The sequence below is a fragment of the Thalassophryne amazonica genome, chromosome 2, assembly GCF_902500255.1.
Source record: "Thalassophryne amazonica chromosome 2, fThaAma1.1, whole genome shotgun sequence".
Taxonomy (NCBI): domain Eukaryota; kingdom Metazoa; phylum Chordata; class Actinopteri; order Batrachoidiformes; family Batrachoididae; genus Thalassophryne; species Thalassophryne amazonica.
In genome coordinates, this window is record NC_047104.1 from 114,701,669 (window position 1) to 114,720,323 (window position 18,655).

The window sequence follows — 18,655 nt, forward strand, 5'->3', positions numbered from 1 at the left end:
TGATGTTTACTCAAAGCATTCTGTGATCTTGTTCATTACAAGCTCAGATCAATTCTAAGTAAATACATAAAGTAGGAGCATGAATCCAACTATAAGTTTTAAAATGCAGTCAGTTTTTCCTTTCCAAAAGATGAAGGTGCAGTTTACAATTTGAACTGAGTGAACAGGTTTCTTGAAGCAGAGTGAAGCTCAGTAACTACATTTACAGCTGAAATGTGGCAGAGGTCTGAGACATTGCATTGTAAAGAAAAGTGTTGTTGAAGGGCACAAACTGGTGGCTGATGATCTTGACAGCCTCCCTGAGCAGCTGATCCTTAAAAAACAACAAAAAAAAAAATCCAAGAGAACAATCATTTCATTTTTATTAGCCCTAAATGTCCGAGGTACATTTGAATCTACAAAGTCCTAAAACTTACCTCCCAAAAATGCAGCAACTGTGTGCGGCTCTGCGGCGCCATAACGACAGCTGCAGGAGAAATGGATTGATTTCAACTTATCTAAACATGTTTGACATTTTACAAAACTTTCAAATTTAGTATTATGCAGAAATGTCAACAATTGGTCCATTGTGTAAGTGCAGCAGCGATAAAGACTTACAATTCATGGATATAATCATCTTTGATGTTGATGTTGAGGTTGTATTCCTGCAGCAGGCTGTTGACACAGAGCTTCAGTTTGCTGATGTCATCCTCCACCTGGTAGTTATAAACGCCTGGTAACAGAGAACAGGTCCAAGAAGGTTGTAATGTAGCCTGACAATTCTGTGTATTATGAAATATTATACATACTGTCTCAATGTTTAAGGACACATACGCACGTCCTACGAGACACCTTAACAAAAGTGTCCACATATCAATCAAAATAAGCTTACGTGCCCTATCTTCCAAATAGGACAAGTGTCACGCCACGGCTTGTTTTCAGCTGATGCATTTGTCATTTTCACTCCCATCAGCCAAATTCTTGAACATTAAGTGTAGCTGTGCTCATATGTGTGGTGAGGTGCAGCATTGGTGCATTGCCGTGCGAGGTAACATGAAGCAACTGCACCACATCCCACCAAAGGTTTACCAGAAAGTAGCACTTTATATGGTGGGATATTCAAACACACCTTACATATGTGGGTTTCTAGACATAAGAGTTCTGGGTTGTATGTACAGGGATGCACACTGGTGCATCAAAGTGCAATGAAGCTAAATGTAAAACAATATAAAACTAAAAAATAAAGAAAAAAAGGCTTTAATGACTTTGGTATGTACCAAATATTTATGTTTTCTTTTCTCCCACGATGGGGTCAGCTACAGCAGTTACACCTCTGCTTTCTTCCAAATAACACACAACTCATTCAAATATTGTAAATACAGGTCCATACTTCATGCACGTTTTTCTGAATTGGCTAATAAAAATAGGTGACACAAAATATTATGTGGTTTAATTAAGAAAACTGTCATCAGCTGCACAATTCAGGAAGAGAAACGAGCAAAGGATAAAAGGTATGCAACTGTGCTCTCTGTATGATTAGAGTATCCATGTCATGAATGGTATGTTTAGGAACTGAGGACACTAATTGTTGAAGCTTTGTAGGTGGAATTCTTTCCCATTCTTGCTTGATGTATGACTTCAGTTCAACAGTCTGGGGTCTCTGTTGGCGTATTTTGCGCTTCATAATGCGCCACACATTTTCAATGGGCGACAGGTCTGGACTGCAGACAGGCCAGTCTAGTACCTGCACTCTTACTATGAAGCCACGCTGTTGTAACACGTGCAGAATGTGGCTTGGCATTGTCTTGCTGAAATAAGCAGGGACGTCCCTGAAAAAGACATTGCTTGGATGGCAGCATGTGTTGCTCCACAACCTGGATGTACCTTTCAGCAGTTATGGTGCCATCACAGATGTGTAAGTTGCCCGTGTCATGGGCACTAACACACCCCCATACCATCACAGATGCTGGCTTTTGAACTTTGCACTGGTAACAATCTGGATGGTCTTTTCCTCTTGTCACGACATCCATGATTTCCAAAAACAATCTGAAATGTGTACTCATCAGACCACAGCACACTTTTCCACTTTGTCTCTGTTCATTTCAAATGAGCTCGGGCCCAGAGAAGGCGGGCGACGTTTCTGGATGTTCTTGATGTATGACTTTTGCTTTGCATGGTCGAGGTTTAACTTACACTTGTAGATGTAGTGACGAACTGTGTTAACTGATAATGGTTTCTGAAGTGTTCCTGAGCCCATCCGGTAAGATTGAGCGTTGTTAGAAGGAAAGGTGATGTAACACAGTGGTAAACATACCACTGTTCCAGCTTTTTTGAAACATGCTGCAGGCATCCATTTCAAATGAGCAAATATTTGCACAAAAACAATAAAGTTTAGCAGTTTGAACATTAAATATCTTGTCTTTGTGTTGTATTCGATTGAATATAGGTTGAAGAGGATTTGTAAATTATTGTATTCTGTTTTTATTTACATTATACACAACATCCCAACTTCATAGAAATGGGGTTGTAGTAATGTGTGTACAATTAACACATGGTTCAATAGAATAACTCATACTTGCAACAAAACTGTTACAAGTTCAGCTATTATTTATATCCATCATTTGGATAATGTTGGGTCCTGTAATTAGCCAACAGAATTTTCATATCCGTAGGTAGTTTCAAAGATGAACATTTGCTGCAACTCTATTTTGTAGCAAAGCATGTTTTAGCCAAGCATAGAATTTGAGGCAGTAACCAAGGAGCTAATCGTTCCTCCCTGAAAGAGAGATTAATAAAGAGTCTAATGACAGACATTTTGCATATAAGTGTATGTTTATTCAAATTTGCAAGTCATGGATGTTTTGTTTAAGAGTTATATTGTAGCCTGGGGTTTTTTTTTAATGTCAATTTCAATTGCAATTTAAGGGGCACTTCTAAATTTTATGTTTGTGCAAAATTTGGTGTGTTTTTTTTTGGGGGGGGTGACCCGGATGAGGAGGTGCTCCAAATGCATCACCTCAGGGAGCTGAAGGGAAGCTTATTACCTGCCTTGCCAAACCTCTCACTTCTGAGTTTCCTGTATAAATAGTGGTGCACCTGTCTCTAGGAATGAGTGTGATTAGGATTTGTTTAATCTTTCAGTTGCCCCTGTTTTTCAGGGTCACCACAGCAGCACAGTACAGATCCACATTGGGACGAGTACTAATCAGGACATACTCTGCTGAGCTTCTGAGATCTGGTGGGATCAGGTTCACACAAAACAGAGCAGCTGCTGACTGTCTGATTAACTCATGCACATGAATATGCTCAAAGCACTTTATACAATTACCCCTCACCTTCACACACACACACACACACACACACACACACACCACACACACACACACAACACACACACACACACACACACACACACCACACACAGAGAGAGATGTCAGGGTGCTACCACGCAAGGTGCTCAACTGACCAAGATTCAAACAGATGATCCTCTGGTCTAACCTGTAGACCACAGGTGTCAAAGTGATTCCAGAAAGGGCCAAGAAGGTGCAGGTTTTCTTTGTAACCACCATGTCCACCGGGTGATTTCACTGATTAACATCACTTTGAGCAGATTGAATGAGTTGGCAGTTTCTGGAATCAGTTTGACAACTATGCTCTAGAACATGTAACACCCAAAACATACCTATGCTTAGTTAAATGACTTAATACCAATTGTTTGTACCTTTGTTGCACTCAGAATATGTGCAATGTAAACTGCAAAGTGTTGCTGGATGCACCCCAAATGCACTTGCGCAGGACAATTAGGGAATAACCCTGTTGTGTCTGATGATTTGCAGATGTTCATGCGGGTTATATGGTCGCAAATTGAGCTTTACCGACACCCCGTTAGTAGAGCCGGTAAAAAGAAGTTTTTAAAACAAATATTTGTGACCGTAATCCAGCATAATGAAGTCCGCAATCCTCATACACAACAGGGTATTCCCATTCTAAGCCAATTCATCGTCTGCAAGCTTTATTTTTTCCGTAGGTAATTCGTTGGTGAGGCTTACCTTCGAGCCAAGGCAGTGTCACTTCAACAGCGGTCAGGAGCAGCGTAATCCATCAAACGTGGACAATCCATCAATGTGAACAGTACTTCTGTATCAGACTCCATATCAATACCTTTGTATGGTAGCTTACAATTCACCGTTTTACCATCGTCGTCTGTACGCAAACTTTCTTTCGCTCTCAGCTGACAGCGCCATTATTGACATCTGCATAGCAGCGCGCGCGGCCAGCCAGAGCGCGGAGTAATCCATTAAATGCGAAATGGTAGAATATTTTGTCACTGTTACCCCGATATTATATGGTCTGAAATTTCACACAATTAACCATCAGACTTGTGGAAAAAATGTAACTGGATTAGAATGTACCAAAATAGAAATGGAATGATCCGCACCACCACAGCACTCCCATACAAAAAAAAAAGCTTTTATTCAAAGATACGTGATGTTTCAGGCGAACTGCCTTTCCTCAGATTAGAATGTGCCATAGGATGCAATATCACAAGAGGTGACAAACTTAGACAAAAGTCTGACTAAATCTTAGCCGTACCTGGGTGGCGACAATGCTGCTGATAAAAGCGATCAACAGCACGAAGCATGAGGGTAGAGGACCATCTCACTATTCTGGACTGGGTCCATGCAAGAGGCTGAGAAGACATCAGTACTGTTAGTACATGAACTGCTTTAGGGTTTTTCTATAAATGATGTAGAAACAGGACACACACACACACACACACATAAGAAGAAATATGTTAAGTAAGGAAATTAATCTGCAACTTACTGATTTCATCTTTATTTATTAAATCAGCACTATATTCTTCAGCCAAAGATCTGCAGTACACCACCCTCAGAAAGAATGCATTCTTACCTAAATGCCAACAGAGAAGGCTAGAGATCAGGCTGCAAGGTAGTACATAAAACGCAGTATCACAGAATATGTAACCTTGATGCCTGAATGCAGATGGTGCTATGATCAAACATGTCAGCATAACAAATCTCTCACAATCAGCGCTTAAAGAAATCAATACCAATGCAACAGGTCAACACAGGATACTGTCTAATGGAGCTAAATGAGACGGCTTTGTGCTTCTGATTATATATTAATCACGCAATGAAGTCGTTATGAATTAGACTGTTGGTATCACAACCATCGTGCACATTAAGAGGAGGTCGTTTGTGAAAACATGCGATACTTACAGAATAGTTTGATGTCATTTTCAGAGATGCTTTCAGATGGCTAACGGAAAGAAATTCATTAAAGAAATTAAGACATATCTCGAACAAAAAATATTTTCAATTAAATTCATTGTAGACAATTTCACCGTCAGGCTGTACAGGTGATGAGGGTAATCTCACACAAAAATGTATTTATTTAATCTTGTTCAGGTAAAATACTGATATCTTGATTAGTATCTGATATCAAAATTTAAGCACACTGTATATTTAATTAGGTCTTTCATTAATTAATTTTCCTTTAATTTAGACATTTTTTTTTTAAACTAATGATTCCTAAAGCCTAGAGATATCCAGAATATCTCACCTTTCCAACAGACAGCAACAGATGTTGTACATGCTTTGAAACTGCTGCTGCATCCTGCATGGCCTTTTCCCTGTAACTGCAACAAACACAAAGGAATGATAACACACAATTATCACATCAGACACAAAGCATGCAACTTTACAAATACACACAAAAAAAAAATCAGACTGTGTCATCAGAGTGCCTATATACGTCCTGTTGACATGGCAGAGAACAGAACAACACAAACCTAGAAATGTTCCAATTATTTTTGTAATAATCATTGTGCAATTTCACTTATCCACTTTGCCCCTGCTACATCCAGTTGTGCTCAAAATCAGTTAAACACTTTATTGCTGCTTTAGCACCTTTACGTACACTCAACAAAAATATAAACGCAACACTTTTGGTTTTGCTCCCATTTTGTATGAGATGACTCAAAGATCTAAAACTTTTTCCACATACACAATATCACCATTTCTCTCAAATATTGTTCACAAACCAGTCGAAATCTGTGATAGTGAGCACTTCTCCTTTGCTGGATAATCCATCCCACCTCACAGGTGTGCCATATCAAGATGCTGATTAGACACCATGATTAGTGCACAGGTGTGCCTTAGACTGCCCACAATAAAAGGGCCACTCTGAAGGTGCAGTTTGTTTTATTGGGGGGATACCAGTCAGTATCTGGTGTGACCACCATTTGCCTCATGCAGTGCAACACATCTCCTTCGCATTATCCGTGAAGGAAACACCTCTCCAACGTGCCAAATGCCAGCGAATGTGAGCATTTGCCCACTCAAATCGGTTACGACACGAACTGGAGTCAGGTCGAGACCCCGATGAGGACGACGAGCATGCAGATGAGCTTCCCTGAGATGGTTTCTGACAGTTTGTGCAGAAATTCTTTGGTTATGCAAACCGATTGTTCCAGCAGCTGTCTGAGTGGCTGGTCTCAGACGATCTTGGAGGTGAACATGCAGGATGTGGAGGTCCTGGGCTGGTGTGGTTACACGTGGTCTGCGGTTGTGAGGCTGGTTGGATGTACTGCCAAATTCTCTGAAACGCCTTTGGAGATGGCTTATGGTAGAGACATGAACATTCAATACACGAGCAACAGCTCTGGTTGACATTCCTGCTGTCAGCATGCCAATTGCACGCTCCCTCAAATCTTGCGACATCTGTGGCATTGTGCTGTGTGATAAAACTGCACCTTTCAGAGTGGCCTTTTATTGTGGGCAGTCTAAGGCACACCTGTGCACTAATCATGGTGTCTAATCAGCATCTTGATATGGCACACCTCTGAGGTGGGATGGATTATCTCAGCAAAGGAGAAGTGCTTACTATCACAGATTTAGACTGATTTATGAACAATATTTGAGGGAAATGGTGATATTGTGTATGTGGAAAAAGTTTTAGATCTTTGAGTTCATCTCATACAAAATGGGAGCAAAACCAAAAGTGTTGCGTTTATATTTTTGTTGAGTATACTTCTCTTATGAATACAAGCAGTACCCACTGATTCCACACTTACACATTTTGAAGGCTGACAAACTTCTGAGAATCTGCCATCATATCTGGAATGGTTCCACGCACAGGCAGGTTGCCGTTCCCTTCATTGTCAACAAACTCCTTCACAGCTCGCAGCATCACCCAGAAGGGTGGAGTCTGTAAAACATACACACCAATAAAAAAGTACTGCATGCTACTTACAAAAAACAAAAGAAATCACAAAGAGCAATCATAACTCATTTTGGTAAGAACGTCATTCCCAGAGTACAAACTTAAATAAATAAATGTCATAAGTGTTCTGATGCCGTGGCTAAAGTCACCTCTGATGTGATGTTTCATACACTCTTCACTGTTGAAGAGGTTGGTAATAACATCAGGAACCTGTAAAGCAAGTTACTTGAGATTTGTCACTGTGCTTCATTTTTACAAAGACGACACGTTTTGAATGAAGAGATGAAATAATTTTAAGGCAACCACTGTTACATGTGAAACAAGAAAAACAGAGCAGGAGTTCTGGCACCTTGGTTGGATTCAAAGCAGTATTGACATTCTTTATGGCTTCCTCGAAGTTTTCTTCATCTTCAGGTACACCATTCTCATTCTTCAAGATCCCTGAGGAACACCAGAAAAGAAATTAAATATAGTACATGTATGAGCTACAAAATCAGGTTCAACTTACAGGTGAGGATACCTTCTCGAATAAACTGTCTAAAGGCCTCTTTCTCCCGGTAACTTTTTGGTGGTTGACAGTCGTGCTACAAAGAATAAATTCCAATGTTATTCAAGTGTACACAAACAATAAATATCCACAAGAAGAAATATCAGCAGGTTCGTATCAGACATCATTGCAGAGTGCACAGAAAATCTACAGTACCTCACAGAGCCATTTCTCCAAGTATCTGGCAACAATGATGAGCCACGGTGTGTGACTGTGGTCCTACAAATGGGAAAAATGAACAACATAAAATGTCTACCCCTGAGACAGTCTACCATAAAGACATTAATATACCAAAGCCAAATACACATACTCTTTTTTCCATGGTGTCCAAGTCATAGGAGCCAATGTGATTTTTAAATTCTACAAACGGCTGGTCTAACTTAGGTCTTCCAAGGTATTGTCTGGGTGCGATTCTATCACTGAAGGCAAATGCAGGAGAAAAGGACAATCTTTGAGCAAAGTGAAAACAGCTATGCTTGGCAGATAATTATAAATCATTTCCTTTGTTTATAGATGTGCAGCAGTACTAACAAATGAATTAAAATAGTCTCTACTGCCCTCTAGTGCCTTGTTGGAACACAGCAATTTAGCCACCTCCACTATATACATCACTAAGACGTCATTAAAAATTCAATGTACAACCCCAATTCCAATGTAGTTGGGACGTTGTGTAAAATGTAAATAAAAACAGAATAAAATGGTTTGCAAATCTTCTTCAACCTATATTCAACTGATACACCACAAAGACAAGATATTTACTGTTCAAACTTACAAACTTTGTTTTTGTGCAAGTATTTGCTCATTTTGAAATGGAAGTCTGCAACATGTTTCAAAAAACCTGAGACAGTGGTATGTTTACCAATGTGTTACATCACTTTTCCTTCTAACAACACTCAATAAGTGTTTGGGACCTGAGGACACTAATTTTGAGTGTCATGATTGAGTATAAAAGGAGCATCCCCAAAAGTCTCAGCCGTTCACAAGCAAAGATGGGGCGAGGATCACCACTTTGTGAACAATTGTGTGGAAAAAATACTCCAACAGTATTCCAATTTGAAATGGACAGACGCAAAGTGGAAAAGTGTGCTGTGGTCTGATGAGTCCACATTTCAAATTGTTTTTGGAAATCGCGGCCCGGGTTAACAACGTCCGCCACTGGTGTTATTGACATGCAGGTGGTTGGTGTGACAGAGGAAGATACAGAGGACAGGGTGAGATGGAATCGATTGATCTGCTGTGGCGACCCCTAACGGGAACAGCCGAAAGCCAAAGAAGAAGAAGAATGGACGTTGTGTCCTCCAGACAAAAGAGGAAAAGACCATCCAGTCTGATACCAGCACAAAGTTCAAAAGCCAGCATCTGTGATGGTATGGGGGTGTGTTAGTGCCCTGTGATGGCACTATAAATGCTGAAAGGTACATCCAGGTTTTGGAGCAACACAGGGTGACTTCCAAGCAATGTCTTTTTCAGGGACGTCCCTGCTTATTTCAGCAAGACAATGCCAAGCCACATTCTGCACGTGTTACAACAGCGTGGCTTCATAGTAAAAGAGTGCGGGTACTACAGTAGATTGGCCTGCCTGCAGTCCAGACCTGTCACCCATTGAAAATGGGTGGCGCATTATGAAGCGCAAAATATGACAATGGAGACCTACAAAGCTTCAACAATTAGTGTCCTCAGTTCCCAAACGCTTATTGAGTGTTGTTAGAAGGAAAGGTGATGTAACACAGTGGTAAACATACCACTGTCACAGCTTTTTTGAAATGTGTTGCAGGCATCCATTTCAAATGAGCAAATATTTGCACAAAACAAAGTTTATCATTACATTACATATCTTGTCTTTGTGGTGTATTCAATTGAATATAGGTTAAAGAGGATTTGCAAATCATTGTATTCTGTTTTTATTTTAGTGTAGCAAATAAATCCATTTTATCATTTTATTTTATTTTGGACAAAGAAGCATGAACTTTTTTTGCAGATCTCCTCCTCAGGCTAAGTCTACAGATTTACTGGATAGCCACTCAAAATTTCAAGATGGCCGCCAATCAAGTTTTTAATCACACAGGGTATGTGATTGTGGTCATGTGTTTATGATTTTTTGTTGGTTTTATATAGCCTATGTAATGTCAATGGACAGGAGCATAATGTATTTTTTGCTAAAGATTTGATTTAGCATATATAAACAAAGTTAGCAGCCAACATGGCAGCCAAAATCCTTTGTCGTTTCTCATATTTCACACAGGGTATGTGCTTGTGGTCATGTGTTTATGAATTTTTGTTGGTTTTATATAGCCTATGCAATGTCAATGGACAGCATTATGTATTTTTTGCTAAAGATTTGATTTAGCATATATAAACAAAGATGGCAGCCAACATGGCAGTCAAAATCCTTTGTCGTTTCTCATATTTCAGTCGAAACAAAAAATACTCTTTTCATAAATGTTTGTTAAATGTGAGAATGTTCTATGTAAGTTATTGTCACACATACCTTTGTGGCTATTAATTCATGTCTATGTCTAATTTAGATGGTGGTGTTAGTAATATATTTAGTTTGAAGGAGCGAATGTTAGCACACAACCAGGGCACAGTGGTAACTTCACTGCTGTGAAACTCAGCGTGAGGTTCAGTCTCAGTTAATCCTGCTTTACTAATATTTCACCGAGGTTTACTAACTCCAATATGGTAGAATAGTACTTGTTTTAGTGTAGTTTAGCTTAGTTTAGTGTCCCACATGCTGTCTAATAGTCCCATATCAATTAACTGGTAGAAAGTAGTTGGTAGATTTAGTTATTGTACCGAAATTCGTACAATCGTGGCCATCTTGAAAAATGGCCGGCATACTGAAATTTTGTGTGGCTATCCAAACTTTTCAAAAGAGAGGGTCTTAATCAAATCAAATCAACTTTATTTATAAAGCACTTTAAAAAAAAACAGCTGCAGCTGAAAAAGTGCTGTACACAAGGGGACATATAAAAGGTAAACTACAAAATACAAGCCCCCCCCCCCCCCCCCAAAAAATGAGCAATTGTACCAAATTTTATGATTCTTTAACAAACTGAAGTATTTTTCTGCTTATCTGCTGCACTATTACATTTTACACAACGTCCCAACTTCATTGGAATTGTGGTTGTACATATCAGGGCAAACTGGTCTTCAGGTTTAGTCTTCAAGACATTTAACTCATCAAGAGACTTCTGTAGTTTAAACTGAAGAAAACACCTGAATGGGTGGCAAAACACTGTGAAGTCCAGCTGGATTAAAGAAACCTTCTACATATCTCCTGGCTTAATGACTGAGAACCTCCATTGACTTTAGTCATAATTTTTTAATTTATTACCATGTGACATTCAGTGGAGTGTGGTTTGGCCTTAATTATTACTTAGAGATAAGAAAAAGATTATGATTTTCAGGTGCTGTCATGCAGACTATGGCTTCTGTACCTGTGCCTCAAACGATTCACTCACAAAACTGATTAGATATGTGCCATTTTTGTTTCTTTATCAGTTATTCTAACCTTATTTAAATGTGGTGCAGTAAACTTCAAAGATGCACTGAGGGCTCTTGCTTTTGTGTGTGTGAGTGAGAGATGGGGGGGGTTACATAGTTTCTCAATCTCAGGCATCTTTCAAATTTGTGTAATCAGTGAGCAACACTCATAATACTTAAGTTACTAAAATAAGACTATGCTGGTTGTGGTTGGTCACATACATTGAGCCCCTCGTGCACACATATCTACAGCACAGGTAACAGCAACAAATAACATTTGAAGATTGTAACACCCAAAAGTTGATTGTGGCTTCTTCTTATTGCAGTTTCAGAAAACATCCCCTTTTAATTTTTTATCCTTTTTGGTATTGGGGCAAAACATGATATTTACAGTACTATGCTTAGAAATTAGCACTTGCATTGGATAACGATCGAGAGAAGTTCATAATGCAGCTTCATAATGAGAAAACAAAACGCTGTAGGTATAATGGTGGTGATACTAACCTGTATGTTCTTTAACCACTAGTCTCATGTAGCCAACAAGGCCGTAGGCTTTACAGACTAGAAATGGTACAGATGCACTCCACAGAAGTGCGCCAAGTCTCAAACACGTACTGTTAAATATAAAAAGCACTTCAAAAAAAAATCTAACATACAATATTGCTTAAACAATCAAGTGAAACCATATGCAATCAAGACAGAAGATGTAAACACACAAAGGCCCACCCTGACTGCGTGCACAGAATAAGGGATGCTGAGTGGTGCAAATACTTTAAGGGTGTGTAAAGGTTCTATATGCAATTGAGAGGGTGAATAAACTCATCACAAAGCTGAGCATAAACAGGCTTGAGTTACCATGTTTATTAGCATGTTGGAAGATAGGCCCATAAAGTCAAAGGGCTTAAAAACCAGCTGGAAGAAATTATAACAAATGGGTTTGAATATTTTATCAAAATTAGTGTAGTCTAATTAAAAAAAGTATTAGTTGTATTTGAAGAACAGCTTAAAATAGCCAAATTACACCATAAATATTGTCCTCCAAAATATTCTAATATAGTGTGTGCTTACCTTTGTGACAACTGGACACCAATGACCAAGGTAAATCTATAGAAAAACTCTGGATCATTGTCCAGGAGCTGTTCAGGGCTCTACAGGAGAAACATAATTCAAACAAATAAATAAAACAATAAAAATCAAAGTGAAGAGAGGAGTCTATTAACTACATTTACATACCTTCATAAGATTTAGTATTCCTACAATTAATCTCAAGAGAAAACACTATGAAATGCATGCACAACACAAGCTTGAACAATACAAACCTCTTCAACAAAGTTTAAACAAACATCACTGTTAAGTTCTTGGAGCAGCTCTGTGGCAGCCTGTGCCCTGTTCTGCAATGCAAAAACAGACAAACACACTTACAAAAACGAAGAATGAAAATTTAAACGCATTAGTAGAATAGAAACATGATCATATTTAAGCAAGGAGAAGAGGATTTATATTCTGTAGTGATGCATGAACGCTAATACACGTGTTCGTATTGGCATTGATACTGACTAAATTTATGGACAAGATGATGATCAGATGTGACAAAACCACATTAGATATACATCATCTCAATTTGATGTAGTCAGTGGAACAGCAAGGTGATGTCTGCAATATCTACAGCTTGTACGGACGAAAGTGAGGTTTCATACAGAAGGAATGCACAGTTGTGGTCTGATATTACAGACTGCACCAAATTATGCATTAACAATTAAACTACATGAAATTAATGAAGACTGAAAAGACTGTTAAAGCATTTCAAAAACCACAACTAAAGCTTGTTGAATATTTTGAAAATCATGATAATATAAATAACATACCTTATAGTAAAAAAGTCACATATTCTTGTGTAAATTCCTGTAAATCCATTCAAAGCCACAATGTCTTTTTTCCAATGAAAGAAAGTCTAGATTAATTAAAAAAGTCACATAATCTTGTCTGAAATCCTGTTTGATAAGGAATTTTTTTTTTTTTCTCCAATGAGAGAAAAATTCTTACCATATTTCCTGACAGCACAAGATGCAGTTTGCTTTTCCCATTTCTTTTATCTTTCGGATGTGTTCATGAAGAGGACTTTAAATTCAAGCCAGCACCAATTCCACGGATTCTTGTCCTTATTAAACTTTTTCACAGTCTTTCTCGCCATCATCCCTCTGTCCGACGTCGCTTCGTGACACAAACATGCCGCAAAATTCTTCTTTTAAAAACTTAATAGCTCTAAAGGTATGCAATGTCCACATGCTACATTTAGCTTAAGAACAGCATTTGGAGCAGGCGCACAGCATTGCCATAGCAACTAACCAGTCCCACTTAACGACAACTGTCGTAACAGTCACGGTTTGAGTGAGGCATTTTTCTTCGCAATGATTTGTATCCATTATACAGACCAGTAGCCGCGGATTTATAAAACTTGCATGATGTCGTTAAAAAAAAAAAAAAAAAAAAAAAGAAAGAATCCTTTGCGATAGGCATTTTAAAAACTCAGAGCCGATTGTCACGTGCCCGTGGCTCAGAGGACAGTGACAAGGAGGAGACACAAATGAGAGGATTAGAAAAATAAAAGTATTTATTTACAATAGTTTAAGTCAATAAATTAAAAGGTGCAAAGATGTGCAGCTGTGCAAAAAGGCGCTCTGTTACCGGTCGGCGCAGTGAGACGTCCTAAAAAGAGAGAGGGAGAGAACAAAATGAATTAGTTGGGCCCACTTAAATAAGAGACAGGGACACCGGGCCCAGGTGCCCCTGATTATGGGCCCGCCCTGCTACAAGACAGCGGGGCCGTCACATGATCACAAAGTAAAACACTAACACTCCACCCCTCCTCTCCATGATAAAATCTGTGGAATTCCACAGAGTTTTCACAGCCCTGTTGTTTTCATGGGGCAGCCAGTCACAGAAATACGAATTCTCGCCTTCGGATTTGCCACTTCGCTGGAAGTGACGTGTACTTGCGCCAACACCAAACTTTTGTTTGTGGGTTGTATAAATATTAGAGTCAATGCACTGCCCTACAGGAACTGGCAGGAATGGGAGAAAAAGCATCCATCATGTGAAAGAATGCCATGTTCTGACCATGAATACGTCACTCAGTTCTGTAAAACATACCTTTCCAATGCTGGTGTTACTCAGGAAAAAACTGGAAGAAAGGATTGTGATCAGACATATGACACAACATAATACAATCAATTATCAGAATAAGTTGAGAATGTCATCTTACTTGTTGCCGACATCTTCTCCCTTCACTGTGTGCCCATCAACTATGGTGACAGCTCCAATACCTGATAAAATGACCAAGTCAATTAACGAGAAAAAAGGAATCATCAGCATTTTCAGGAAATAAATGACAGGTCAGGCCTAGTCTGGGAAAATGTGAACATCCAGAACACAATGGAACCCCCTTGCATTCTTGATGGCAAACACACAGGGAGACAACAGGTCCATCCCCATCTGCCAAAAGTAGTAATCCAGCAACTGTAGCCTGGTAAAAAGTGAACATTCACTCTGCCTCTTCCAGTTGCTGGGGCCCTCGACACTTTGGCACCTATGGGCTGGATCATGCACAATGAAACACCCTACATCACCCAAATACTGCAGCTGACATTCCTTGATAATGCAAGTGATACCCCACATTTGAGTCTCCACCGCTGGTTTCAATTCAATTCAAGTTTATTTATATAGCACATTTAAACACAGGTGCAGCTGACCAAAGTGCTTCACAATAATAGCAATACAATAACTGTCAAATATTAACAAAGGAAAAGAATGACAAATTTAAAAATACAGAGCAAAATAGCAGACCAAAGCATATACCACTTAGCCAGTGTTGAAAGCCAGGGAAAAGAAATGGGTTTTCAGTCTGGACTTAAACTGTCCCACAGATTCTGAGGACCTGACAGACAGTGGAAGATTGTTCCAGAGTCGTGGCGCTGCCACAGAAAAGGCTCTATCACCTCTGGATTTAAGCCTGGCTTTAGGAACAGCCAGGAGAAGCTGGTTAGCTGACCTCAGAGCCCTATGTGGAGTGTACGGCTGCAAGAGCTCACTCAGATAAACTGGGCCTATACAGTGCAGACACTTAAAAACAATCAGCAAAATTTTATATTTAACACGAAAGCCGACAGGGAGCCAATGTAAGGTGCAGAGCACAGGGGTGATGTGCTCATGCTTCTCTGTTTTAGTCAAAAGGCGGGCTGCAGCATTCTGTACACTCTGCAGGCGCTGTAGGGAGCGCTGGTCCAGCCCAACATAGAGAGCATAACAATAATCCAGACGTGAAGTTATAAATGCATGGATAGCTCTTTCAAAATCAACGAGTAAAATAAGATTTAATTTTGGAAAGAGTCCTCAGCTGAAAGAAGCTGGCCCTGATGACAGAGCTGATGTGGTTATCAAACCTTAACATGGGGTCAACTATCACCCCTAGATTTTTTACAAAAGGGCGGCAAAAAGTGGACAGAGGACCAATAACACCGTCTTGTCCCTGTAGAGGGTTACTTTGCCCGAACACTAAAATCTCAGTTTTATTTTTATTAAGATTCAGAAAATTAGTTCTCATCCAGACTTGTACATCATTCAGATAGTCCTGTAGTATTTTTATAGCAGCCTGGGTATCACAGGAAGTTACAGGAAGATAAATCTGAATGTTGTCTACGAAACAATGAAAACAGACTTTATGCTTTTTAAAAACAGACCCAAGACAGATCATGTACAAAGCGAAGAGAAGTGGTGCTAAAACTGAGCCCTGGGGCATGCCATATTTAAGAGGAGACACAGATGAAGAGTACTGTCCTACATTAACAGAAAAACTTCTGTTGGAAAGATGGGGCCAAAACCAATTTAGCGCTGAACCCTTAATACCTATGTGAGTCTCGAGGCGAGTCACAAGGACACTGTGGTCCACTGTGTCAAAGGCTGCAGATAAAGTGGCTACGGGTACGTACATCAGTATCTTCTGCGGGACTGCTAAAGGTATGGACCGAGGTTCACTGAAGATACGGACAATGTACGGATGAGTTTTGAAGCCTTGCTGGAACTTTAGCCGCATATGGTATGGGTACAGACATATTTGCGCATTCTGATTGGTCGGTAAGACACCCTCCGTATCTTTAGAACGGTCTCTGTAGATACGGGTCCATACCCGTAGCCACTGCCAAATCTAAAAGCAGAAGAACAGCAGAATTCCCTACATCAACAGTTAAAAGAAGGTCATTAAAAATTTTAAAAGGGCTGTTTCAGTGCTGTGTCTTAATTTAAAACCAGAATGAAACCCAGAGATGCTCTGAAGAGACCAAATATCAAACACAACCAGTCAGCCCCTTAGGTCACTGGTTAACTTCTAGGTCTTCACAACCAAACCGTAAAATAGGAAGCACAATAACCTTAAAGAAACTTGACCTTTTCAAAACACCTGAGGTATCTGAGGTGAACAACGACCAAAAACACAAATGTTTACCTGGAAGGACAAGGTTTTTTAGTATCTCTGTCCCAGTGGCTGTGGCGTTGATTAGACAAACATGTGCATTCTCCAAAGCTTCCTGACCATGGTCTCCCCACAGCCTAGAAACACACACCACAGACACACGTCAGGTTTTGTGAAAACAAACGGAGCCCGAATGATTTAACAGCAAATAATGTGAAGGCATAACTCTGACTACTGCTCTGTTTTTCCTCATCAAATATAATAACCAACAGTCAGTGAGGAAGGCCAATAAAGAATTTGACCTGACGGTAGGTTTAGTAGACAAATTAGAAATAAGTAAATAAATAAAAACCGGATCAAGTGGCATTTCAGTGTTGACTCTAGCTAGCACGCTAACATTTGGCGCTCCAGCCCAAACTAGACTTTTGCAGTGATGTATCACTTAAAATGCGTAAAGACGTTTACTGAGGAAATGTAGTTAATGACTAAAACTAGAAAAAGAGTTCCACTGTACCTCAGCTGTCTGTCGTATTTCTGTTCTTTGGACGGCTTCATGGCTGCCATTTTTGAATGAATGACGTCTCTAGATGTATTTTTACTTTCAGAATGGCAGATTCGATCCAAAATTCTACGCGATACATTTCATACAAGCACTTTCGACACTTAGATGCCGAGGAACATTATTTAGATTTTAAATAAATAAACAAAGGGTAAAGTCTCATTTATTACATTTAGAACAAAATTTGAAGACAGTGCATTTATTTTCACCTTGTTTTAAATGTACGTAGTAAATTCTTCACTTTCTCTGTTGTTTTTCAGTCTTGTGTTCGCTGGGCCATGGAAACAAGTAACTGTATTGTATATATTTTTATTGTACTCTTGTCTGCCTATCTATCTATCTATCTATCTATCTATCTATCTATCTATCTATCTATCTATCTATCTATCTATCTATCTATCTATCTATCTATCTATCTATCTATCTATCTATCTATCTATCTATCTATCTATCTATCTATCTATCTATCTATCTATCTATCTATCTGCTTGCCTGCTTGTCTATCTATGCACTTGCATATATTACAAAATAAACAAATAAAATCAAAAAGAGGCTGGAATTATCCAAAACACACTAAACATATAAATTGATATATCTTAAATATATGAGGTAAATAATGAGCTTTCTTAGGAAGTCATGGGACTAATAAATGTTATTTTTTGTCAGTTAATTACGATAATTATTCCAGATCGCTGATGTGCAGATATCAGTGTCTTACATTATGTCTTTAGTACCATGTAAATCACTGTATAATTCCATAACCACTTTCTCATTAACGACCATGCTTGGTAAAGAGGTTTTCCTTTGGTGTATTCCATTAGAAATCATCAGTCTGACATATCAATGGTATCATTTTAAATACTAGATATCTACAGTTTGAGTCTCAATACTGCAATGCAGTATTTTTTATTAACATTACATCAATTATGGAAAGGTTTTGTGTATGATTCACATTAAAACACAATATAATATAACAGAGTATGGGTGGCACAGTGTCAATGGTCACCATTGTTGCCTCACAGCAAGAAGGTCGTCGGATTGCTTGCCATCTGGTCATTCCTGTGTGGTGTTTCAATTCAATTTCAATTTATTTTCATTTATATAGTGCCAAATCACAACAAGGTTGCCTCAAGGCGCTTCACACAAGTAAGGTCTAAACTTACCAACCCCCAGAGCAACAGTGGCAAGGAAAAACTCCCTCTGAGGAAGAAACCTCAAGCAGACGAGACTCAAAGGGGTGACCCTCTGCTTGGGCCATGCTACAGACACAAATTACAAAATTTTTTTGCATGGACATGCAAAAACGTGTTTGCTTATCTATCTATCTATATTACTTGCTGATTTTTTTTACTTACTTACTTCTGGAGTGGGGGTA

At 39.1% G+C, this 18,655-nt stretch overlaps 1 protein-coding gene across 1 annotated transcript; it reads right to left on the reverse strand.

Annotated features, from left to right (window-relative positions):
• Positions 1-202: 202 nt before the first annotated feature.
• On the reverse strand, positions 203-17,322 carry nae1 (nedd8 activating enzyme E1 subunit 1). Its single transcript, XM_034192374.1, is given in 23 exon segments — positions 203-299; positions 413-466; positions 598-712; positions 4,573-4,624; positions 4,626-4,669; positions 4,804-4,890; positions 5,220-5,259; positions 5,563-5,638; positions 7,076-7,209; positions 7,374-7,388; positions 7,390-7,434; positions 7,574-7,665; positions 7,745-7,808; positions 7,928-7,990; positions 8,082-8,152; positions 8,155-8,190; positions 11,762-11,871; positions 12,326-12,405; positions 12,577-12,648; positions 14,408-14,438; positions 14,520-14,580; positions 16,755-16,858; positions 17,236-17,322. Coding segments are annotated over 23 exon segments (1,593 nt in total). The 5' UTR covers positions 17,286-17,322.
• Between the last annotated feature and the right edge of the window lie 1,333 nt (positions 17,323-18,655).